Here is an 11,229-nt window from a genome sequence, read left to right on the forward strand (position 1 = left end):
TGTACCATTGTCGGAATATATGTTCTTCGGGCATCCTCTTCTGGCTACAAACCTGGCGAATGCAGCTAAAAATGATGGAGTGCTGAGGTCACTAGTTGCTTCCAAATGGATCGCTTTTGTCGTAAAACAGACAAAAAGGCAAACGTATCCTTTGGACATTCGACAACCTCGGCCGCTATAACTTTTGATGTCAAAGGGTCCTGAAAAATCTACACCTGTATTCGTAAACGCGCGCGAAAATGTGGTTCTCTCCTGAGGGAGAATTCCCATAAGCTGGGTTTGCGTACGTTTTTTGTATATCGTACAGACTTTGCAGTTATGGATTGTGGATTTGATCAGATTTTTAACTCTGGGGATCCAATACTGAGTTCGGATAAGGCGAAGCATGAGTTGATTTTCCCCATGCAAAGAGACTTGGTGAATAAAGGACACTATTAGACGGGACAACCTGCAGTTATAAGGAATAATTATTGGATGCCGCTCGTTATACGCTAAGTCTTGAGACGCTCCAAGACGCCCACCAGCCCTAATAATGCCATCTTTATCTATGAACGGATTAAGCGGTAGGAGTTCACTCTTGGAGTCGATGGAGTTTCCTGCTTTAAGTTTCCTGTATTCTTCACTGTAATAGTTCTGTTGATATATTTTTATCAAGCGTTGTGTCGTTGCTTTAATTTCATGGGATGAAATTAAGCGTGACTTTTCTTGAAATGAAGCTTTTGTATTTCGATGCGTTCTTTGAGAGAATCTCATAACATATGATAATACTCTCAAAGCTCTCGGAAAATCTGAAAAACGGTCAAGAATATCGGTATAATTTACTGTGGTTGTATAAACGTGCGTTCTTTTTTCCTCAACTACTGTGCTGTAGTCTGTTTCCTGGGTGGGCCATTTTGGGTTATCTTCTTGTAACCAAGAAGGTCCCTGCCACCACAACGAATTGTTGACCAATTCATATGCTGGAAGTCCTCTGCTCGCTAAGTCTGCTGGATTTGATGCCGAATCCACATGCAGCCAATTCTTGTTTCCGACTTTCTCTACAATTTTTGTGATTCTATGGGCAACGAAAGTTGACCATGAACACGGAGGCTTACGAATCCAAGCGAGAACAATTGTGGAATCGGTCCACAGATGTATGTTGATATGCCCTAAGTTGAGATTGTTGATTATTGAATCAACTATTTCCGCCAATAGTACCGCTCCGCAAAGTTCCAGTCGGGGTAGCGATATGGTTTTAACAGGAGCAACTCTTGTTTTTGCCAAAAGCAGGTTAATAAAAACTTTGCTATCTCTTTTGACACGCATATACACAGAGGCGGCATATGCTTTCTCCGATGCGTCACAGAATCCGTGTATTTGTATTTCATCCGTTGGAGAAAAGTATACCCATCGCGGTATACGAACCTTATCAATTTCGTTATAATGTTGGGTAAAGTTCTGCCATCGGTCTAGAGTGGTCGAAGACACAGTCTCATCCCAATCTGTGCCTTCCAGCCAAATATTTTGCATAAGGATTTTGGCTACGATTATGATAGGCGCAAGCCACCCCAGCGGATCGAAGAGTTTAGCAATGGCAGATAGTATCGCTCTTTTCGTAACAGCATCGCTTTTCTCCAATGGCCTTGCTATAAAATAGAAAAGATCCGTATGGGCATTCCATCTTATTCCAAGAGCCTTGACTGCGCTGGTATCTTCAAATGCCAAAAAATCTTCGCTAAGTAGATCTGTTTTTGGTATGCCATTAAGTATTTGCTCGCTATTGGCTGTCCACTTTCGAAGTGGAAAACCGGCTGATTGCAACACTTCCGATATCTCATCTCTGGCTTTTATTGCTGAATCGATAGTGTGTCCACCAGACAATACATCGTCGACATACATGCATTTTCGTAGTATGTTAGAGGCTATTGGATGGGAGCTTTGCACATCGTCAGCTAATTGTAAAAGTGTCCTTATAGCCAGATAAGGAGCACAATTGATGCCGAACGTGACAGTCTTTAATTCGTACAGACTGATCGGGTCATTCGGGTTAGTGCGAAAAATAATCCTCTGATACTTAGTATGGTTGTTATGTACCAGAATTTGCCTATACATCTTCTCGATGTCACTGTTGAACACATATTTGTATAGTCTCCAACGGAGTATTAGTATCGGAAGATCTGCCTGAAGTACTGGTCCTGGGAAAAGTACGTCATTTAGGCTGTTGCCATTCGCCGTTGGGCTTGAGGCATTGAACACCACGCGTACTTTCGTTGAAGTACTTTCTGCCTTTATAACAGCGTGGTGCGGCAGAAAATAATTATCAGACGAGTCTGCGGGTATGGGATTTGTTATTTTCGACATATGCCCAAGCGTTTCATATTCCGCTAGAACCCTATTGTATTCCTTTTGCAGGACGGGATCCTTGGCCAGCCGTGTCTCATTCCGGTAAAATTGAGAACATGCTCTTTTAAGGGATGGGCCTAGGGAAATATTTCCTGGAAAATCTTTCCTAAATGGTAGTGACACGATGTATTTTCCTTTATTATTTCGTATGGTTGTCTTCTGATACAGCTCCTCGCAGTACTTGTCGTCTTCATTAAGGCTCTTGTTCTTTGGAATCTCCTCAAGCTCCCAAAAGGCACTCAGTTGCTTGTCCAGACTAACTTCGCTGTAGTATGAGACGATATTCGTTCCTGGATTCGAGGTATCAGTTCGCCCTGTTATTATCCAGCCAAATACTGTTTCTTGGGCCAGAAGTGTGTTTAATATGTTTTTCTTAAGCCCGCTCAGAATAATTTGTGGATATATGTCGCCACCCAGAACAAGGTCTACGGGTTCATTGACGAAAAATCGTTTATCCGCTAGAATTAGATCTGGAAATGCTTGCTTAGTCACTGCACTAATGTGGCAAGTAGGAAGATTTCCAGTCAGTTGTGCTAGCACGAGCACAGAGGTATTTAAGCGGAACAACGGGTCAACAGGAGACCGCAATTCGATGTTGCACGCTTCTTTAACCTGCGCCGTAGTTGTATTAGTGATGCCCGAAACTTGGGCATGCATACGCTTTGACGGCAAGTGAATTCTGCGTTTTAGTCTTTCAGTAATGAAAGAACACTCTGAACCAGAATCAATAAGTGCTCTAGCGGAATAGGTCGTACCATTGAGATAAATGTTGACGCGTGCTGTCCCTAATAACACACCTGTGTTTGTATTCGCATAGCAAGACTTCACGTTTTTGCTTGTATGCTTGTTTGACTTTGTTGAATTGCGTTTGGCTTGGGCCTGATTGGATGTTGATGCAGAATTAGTCGCAGAATCCAAAGAGGTCCCAAGTGTCGTTGCCTTTGTTTGAGCTGTCTCAATATGAAGGAGCGTGTTGTGTCGCGAGTGGCACTTTATACAATTAAATGGGTTTGTGCATCTTGACACGGTATGTCCAGTACTAAGACAGTTCAGGCACCATTTTTTGCTTTTCAAAAAATCGATTCTATCAGCAGGTGTTTTGTTGAGGAATTGTGGACAGTTGCGTAACTTGTGCTCATTAGTTTGGCACATTTGGCAGGTGAACTTGCTCACGCTTGCCTGAAAGGCTCCTAGCCTTTTAGTGTTAGCTTCCTGGTGGTGCCGTGCGGGTTGGTGCTTTGGAGCTTTCACCGTTGTTGTACCCTTTAGCCCCGCTAGAGTTTCCAAAGTTTGGAATCTATTGGATAGGAACCTGTCCATATCCTCCCACTTTGGAATGTCAGTTTTCTGGTCTATGGTCTGTTCCCATAGGGCCAGTGTACTTTCTGGAAGCTTCGTTGAACACAAATATATAATAATTGCGTCCCAATTAGAGATGTCAATTTGATGACTTTTTAGGGACGATAAACAATTATTAATCTCGCGCTGTAGGTTTTTAATTGAGCTACCACACTCAGATTCCACTGTATTTAAGCTAAATAAAACTTTTAATTGTGTGTTAACTAAGATACGTTTGTTTTCGTATCGCTCACACAGGTTTTTCCAGGCTGTCGAAAAGCCTTCATGGGTAAGTGGGCACTTTCGCACTATGTCTTTTGCCTCCCCTTGTGTTTTATTGTTGAGGTGAACTAGTTTCTCAACTGGGGTGAGGCGCTTGTTCAGGATGTAGATGGCCGTGAACATATCTCGGAAAGTTGGCCATGAGAGATAGTCGCCCTTGAACACATCTGTATCGCACGGTGGCAGGTGGATATTGTGTTCTCGGACGGACCGATCCTCTACATCTTTGTTCGCTTTGGTTAGAATTTCAACCTGAGAACCAATAGCAGACATGCACCTAACATAGCTTTGAAAGGAAATCTTATTCTTCTTTTTTATGGCCTTAGCATCATCCTTAGACAATCCCTCATTGATAAGCTTATCGTAAGCTAACTTTGTTTTTTCCCACAAAGCTTTTAACTCGTCTTGTTGAATAGCAAGACCATGTTTGTTTTGTTCTGCGGCGGGTATGCCGTTGTAATCAGATTCAAACTCTGTTACAGCTTCTGCCAAAAGAATATACGAATCCATTGTTTAACGTGTTTACCCTGACCGAAGTATTAACTGTAATGCCCAGATAGAATCTATAGGATTTTACACACTTAATCTTATCGAAGATTAGAGGTTGTATGCGCAAGAGAAGTTGCCAATTTTTTATCCACCGGAACTTGCCACTTAAATGTATACCAGAAATCCAACGAATTAAAAAGATGCAAAATAGTTTGTATTGCGAAATATATTCGACACTTTATTAAAATGTAAACCTTTTTCTTCTAGAATTATTGTTTACTAACGACTCGCCACCCAACTGTGCTGACTAATATCTACGCGCTTTGATAAGCTATGCAAGGTACGCAATAAGGTGTAAATAATATACGTGGTAAAATCGTGATGTGTGCAACGTACGCAGCAAATTTTAATAAACAGAGTGACCACTTCGATGAGTGCAACGTACGTAGCAAATATATATGGTAAAAAATGTGCAATGTATGAGTTGAATCGCTTATGCGTAGTGATTTAGTGAAAATCTACAATTGGTCCAATGCAAATAACAAAATTTAGAGGTTATGTATCCTCGAAACAGTGACAGTGTTCGCAAATATACAAAAGAATGTAAGCCAACTAAGAGGCGCAGTGAAAAAACGATCAGAAAAATGAAGGTTATGATTATGGACTGTCAATTTAAACAAAATCGAAATACTTCATTAACAATATTAAGTGATGCGGATCACTGACGTGAGTGTGTATATACGAGTGGTTGCAAGGTGCACTTATTTTTGGTTGCCGTGCGCGGACGTAATTTGAACCGAGACTTTAAAAAATGTGCAGCAAACCAACGAGTACTGTGTGACACTGTGTGTATGTTTATGTTGCAAAGAACACCTAATTGTGGTCGCTGTTGTCACTTGCGGACGGACAGACTAACCTCAATTATTAATAGTGTGGCTTTAAAATTAAATGCTCCAATTGTATATTTTCAGTTTAAACACTCGCGAGATTTTAGTTTGCACACGCGCATTGAATTTAAAACGTTTTTTTTTTTTTTTTTGGCAATTTTCTATCAAGTGCAATTGAAATTATAACCACGTACCTTGAATTAGAAGTGATTGGTGTTTGGTGGTTGTAGTGTTGTACGCTCGCTGGTGTCCTGGCAAATTAAGCTGGTGTCGTGGCAAGAAAGCTGAGTGTGGTTGTGTTGTCGCTAGATCTCTGTGGCTTGACCGATCGTTGGCGCAAAAAACGTTGTGGCAAAAAAGTGGGTGCTGGACAATGATTCCCTGTGTACGCTGTGGTTGTGGACTGTAATATATATATGCAGGTCGTTGGTCATTTATTGCTCGGCTTCGATGGGACCATGTCAAAACGCATGTGCTTCCTCGACTTTAGCGCTCAGACGCACAGGGGTTTCATATTATTTGCAAAAAGAAACAAAATGATACAGACAGTGATTTAGTATTAATTCAAATCAATAGTCTTATATATTTGTCAAGATTTCTTTGTGTACAATTGAGTATATTACCTTAATGCGGAAATTATCGATGAGGCTGGTAGCTCCGGTGTTCTTCCTTGATGATTCAAAAGAGAAGAGACGGATTAAATTAAATCGCGTTAGTTGCGGACCGCCGGACAAACACCGATATAGAAGGGGAAAGTTAACGAAAGTTCGTTGTCCGGCGAGAAGGACTTGCTAACGGCCCAAGTCTTCGCGTTAATACGTAAGTGTATACATACGTGCGCATGTATAGTTATATACACACGCATGCGTACACAAATACGTATGTGAGTGAGTTAGAGAAAATGGCATTAGGGTGGAGTTTTTTTTGAAATATTTAGGCTGAAGGCCTAAACATACTCTGTTCGATTGAAATGTGTTCATTTCAATATAACGGGTGATTTTTTAAGAGCTTGATACCTTTTTTTTTAAAAAAAACGCATAAAATTTGCAAAATCTCATCGGTTCTTTATTTGAAACGTTAGATTGGTCCATGACATTTACTTTTTGAAGATAATTTCATTTAAATGTTGACCGCGGCTGCGTCTTAGGTGGTCCATTCGGAAAGTCCAATTTTGGGCAACTTTTTCGAGCATTTCGGCCGGAATAGCCCGAATTTCTTCGGAAATGTTGTCTTCCAAAGCTGGAATAGTTGCTGGCTTATTTCTGTAGACTTTAGACTTGACGTAGCCCCACAAAAAATAGTCTAAAGGCGTCAAATCGCATGATCTTGGTGGCCAACTTACCGGTCCATTTCTTGAGATGAATTGTTCTCCGAAGTTTTCCCTCAAAATGGCCATAGAATCGCGAGCATGTAGCGCCATCTTGTTGAAACCACATGTCAACCAAGTTCAGTTCTTCCATTTTTGGCAACAAAAAGTTTGTTAGCATCGAACGATAGCGATCGCCATTCACCGTAACGTTGCGTCCAACAGCATCTTTGAAAAAATACGGTCCAATGATTCCACCAGCGTACAAACCACACCAAACAGTGCATTTTTCGGGATGCATGGGCAGTTCTTGAACGGCTTCTGGTTGCTCTTCACTCCAAATGCGGCAATTTTGCTTATTTACGAAGCCATTCAACCAGAAATGAGCCTCATCGCTGAACAAAATTTGTCGATAAAAAAGCGGATTTTCTGCCAACTTTTCTAGGGCCCATTCACTGAAAATTCGACGTTGTGGCAGATCGTTCGGCTTCAGTTCTTGCACGAGCTGTATTTTATACGGTTTTACACCAAGATCTTTGCGTAAAATGTTCCATGTGGTCGAATAACACAAACCCAATTGCTGCGAACGGCGACGAATCGACATTTCACGGTCTTCAGCAACACTCTCAGAAACAGACGCAATATTCTCTTCTGTACGCACTGTACGCATTCGTGTGGTTGGTTTAATGTCCAATAAAGTAAACTGAGTGCGAAACTTGGTCACAATCGCATTAATTGTTTGCTCACTTGGTCGATTATGTAGACCATAAATCGGACGTAAAGCGCGAAACACATTTCGAACCGAACACTGATTTTGGTAATAAAATTCAATGATTTGCAAGCCTTGCTCGTTAGTAAGTCTATTCATGATGAAATGTCAAAGCATACTGAGCATCTTTCTCTTTGACACCATGTCTGAAATCCCACGTGATCTGTCAAATACTAATGCATGAAAATCCTAACCTCAAAAAATTCACCCGTTATATATATTCTATTGAAACCGCCGGTGTGACAAGTGCTGAAAAGAGAAAATAAGCAAAACAAAAGCTACGAATTAAAGCAACAAATCAAAGTTTAAAATAACTAAATATATATTGTTTTTATTGTTTTATTTTTGTACAAGTGTGTACAAAGTGTTTGTCATTAACTTTATATTGGAGATAAAGTGGTTGCTGGAAAAGTCTTCATTGTTGTTGCTGTGTTGCCTGTTGCATTGGTTGCATTAAGGCGTTCGTTGTTGTTGCTGTATAAGCTGCATAAGTTGCTGACCGTATTGATCTGATTGCTGTGGAGGATTGGTTTGTAGATTGCGATATCCTGGTTTGGTGTCCCATCGTCTCACTGTTTTTCAATAGGTTATGGGCCCAGTCCATGCCTAGGAACTGCAGATAAGTATCAATACAGTTTATAAAGATGGAGAAAGGTAAGCGCAATATTAAACCATTCGATGGGGAAAAGTACTCCATATGGAAATTTCGCGTTAGAGCACTTTTAAGTGAAAATGATGCGCTACAGGTTGTTGATCAGGACGGCGAGAAAACGGATGAGTGGGAGAAACTAAATAGATGTGCTAAAAGTTTGATTATAGAGTATTTGAGTGATTCGTTTCTCGGTTTTGCTAAAAGCGAATGCAGTGCTAGAGAGATTTTCAAAAACTTGGATGCAATATATGAAAGAAAAAGCTTAGCTTCACAACTATCTGTACGCAAACAATTATTATCATTAAAACTAAAGGGTGAAACAACATTGCTAAATCATTTTAATACCTTTGATGATTTGGTAACAGAATTGCTGGCATCCGGAGCCCAAGTGGATGAAATGGATAAAATATCCCATTTGCTCTTAACCTTACCTTCCCAATATGATGGGATTATTACGGCAATTGAAACTTTGTCTGAAAACAATTTGACTTTGGCGTTCGTGAAGAACAGATTATTGGATCAGGAAATTAAATTAAAACAATCTTGTAAGGACACTAGTCTAAAAGTTTTGCAAGCGACTAGAAACGAAAATAAACCTACAATAACTAAAAACAGAAATCAAAATTTTCAAAAGAACAAATACAAATTTAATAAAACTAAATTTAATAATAACAAACTCAAATGTTTTCATTGTGGCAAAGCAGGCCATATCAAAAAGAATTGCTTTATATATAAAAAAGAAAATCGTGGAGAAAATAGTCAGGCTAGCAACAAACAAGCGCAAATGGTGTCTACTCAGCCAGAGTCAGGCCAGTCAAGCCAATCTGGCTTTGCATTTATGCTAAAACGTACATGTTGTGAAAATGACAATATTTCTTTCCTCTTGGACTCCGGAGCGTCAGATCATATAATAAATAATGAAAATCTCTTTACTACTTTTACGTATTTGGATTCACCTATAAAAATCTCTGTGGCAAAATGTGGTGAATTTATATATGCATCAAAGAAGGGAGAAATCGAGCTATGTAGCAGTACTCAAGCAAAAATTTGTTTAAAGGAGGTATTGTTCTGCCCTGATGTTCCTCACAATTTAATATCTGTCAAAAAGATGCAGGATGCTGGTTTGACAGTTTTGTTTTATCCAGGAGGTGTAATGATCAATAAAGGTCATACAACTATTATGGAGGGTAAATATAGTAACAATGTTCCTATTGTTAATTTTAATTTACCAAATAGGGCATATGTATCAACTGCAAATAAGAATAATTATAGTTTGTGGCATGAGAGGTTAGGGCATATGAGTAAAGGTAAATTTGTAGAAATGAAATCAAAGAAAATGGTTGATAACATTGAGTTAATTGAAAATATACAACCTAATGATGATTTATGTGAGGTATGTATAAAAGGGAGGCAGGCTAGGCTTAGTTTTGAAAATCCAAGAATAAGGACCATATAAATAGACCATTGTTTGTTGTTCATTCAGATGTATGTGGACCTATATCACCTTCAACTATGAATAAAAAAAATTATTATGTAATTTTTGTAGATGAATATACCCATTACTGTGTCACATATTTACTAACTTATAAGTCTGATGTTTTTGCTATGTTTAAAGACTTCCTTGCGAAAAGTGAAGCACATTTTAACCTTAAAGTTGTAAATTTATATATTGATAATGGAGGGGAATATTTGTCAAACGAAATGCGGGAGTTTTGTGTGCAAAAAGGCATTAGTTACCATTTAACAGTTCCACATACCCCGCAATTGAATGGTGTATCCGAAAGGATGATTAGAAAAGCTCGTTCTTTGGTTATAGGAGCTAAGTTACCAAAATATTTCTGGGGCGAAGCTGTATTGACAGCTACATATTTAATTAATAGAAGCCCAAGTAATGCATTGAGGGAATGCAATAAAACACCATATGAAATGTGGCATAATAAAAAGCCAAGTCTGAAATATTTAAAAGTTTTTGGTTCAACAGTATACGTTCATAAGAAAATAAGAAAAGGAAAGTTTGATGAAAAATCATGGAAAGGTATACTGGTAGGATATGAACCAAATGGTTATAAGGTGTGGGATGTGGAAACTGGAAAATTTGAGATTGCTAGAGATGTCATTGTTGATGAATCAAATATGATTAATTCTAGAGCTGTGTTTGAAGATAATAATGCTGAATTAAACAATGAAGAAAGCATGGTTGATACTGGAAATGAGCATATACTCTCGGAGATGAGTACTTCCTCAGGTATCTGTGAGAATAAATCTGCAAATATGAAAAGTAATATGCAGTTAAATGAACAGCCTAAGAATATGGTAACGGAAGAAGTAAATGCCGATCCAGTTTTATCTGGTGATACTATATGTGAAGATATAGGTGAACCAAGTAGTTCAAAGCCGCTGACAAATATAAGAAAAAGTGATAGGTTAAAAGATAAACCACAAATTTCATATAAAGATCTTTTGGAAAATTGTATTATGAATGCCCAGTCTTCTATTGAAAATACTCCTCTTTCTTTTGATGAGATAAAATATAGAAGTGATAAGAAAAGCTGGGAAGAAGCAATTAGAGATGAGCTAGATTCTCATTTGATTAATGAAACGTGGTCACTGGTTAAAATACCAGATAACAAAAATATCGTAGATTGTAGATGGGTCTTTACAATTAAACATAATGAAGTTGGCGAACCAATTAAGTATAAAGCAAGACTTGTGGCGCGTGGATTCACGCAAGAATACTTGATTGATTATGATGAAACATTTGCACCTTCTTCTTCTTCTTTTTTGGCGCTGTAACCGCCTAAGCGATTTTGGCCGAGTTCAGCAAAGCACGCCAGTCGTTTCTCCTCTGTGCCAACTGACGCCAATTGGAAACGCCAAGTGAAGCCAAGTCCTTCTCCACCTGATCTTTCCATCGCAGTGGGGGTCTCCCTCTTCCTCTGCTACCACCAGCGGGTTACGAGTTGAATACTTTCAGAGCTGGAGCGTCGGTGTCCATTCGAACGACATGACCAAGCCAGCGGAGCCGCTGTATTTTAATTCGCTGCACTATGTCCATATCGTTGTAAAGCTCATACAGCTCATCGTTCCATCGTCTGCGGTACTCGCCGTCGCCAACGCGTAAAGG

The 11,229-nt window shown here is 39.4% G+C and overlaps 1 protein-coding gene across 1 annotated transcript; it reads right to left on the reverse strand.

Annotated features, from left to right (window-relative positions):
* Positions 1–1,094: 1,094 nt before the first annotated feature.
* Positions 1,095–4,512, reverse strand: LOC118755278 (the record flags this gene model as incomplete). Its single annotated transcript, XM_036490124.1, has 1 exon — positions 1,095–4,512. A coding segment is annotated over exon 1 (3,418 nt), but the record flags the coding sequence as incomplete, so codon positions are not given.
* Positions 4,513–11,229: the final 6,717 nt, after the last annotated feature.

This window comes from Rhagoletis pomonella, unplaced genomic scaffold (assembly GCF_013731165.1).
Source record: "Rhagoletis pomonella isolate Grant_MI unplaced genomic scaffold, Rhpom_1.0 Rhpom_scaffold_05791, whole genome shotgun sequence".
NCBI classification, from domain to species: Eukaryota; Metazoa; Arthropoda; class Insecta; order Diptera; family Tephritidae; genus Rhagoletis; species Rhagoletis pomonella.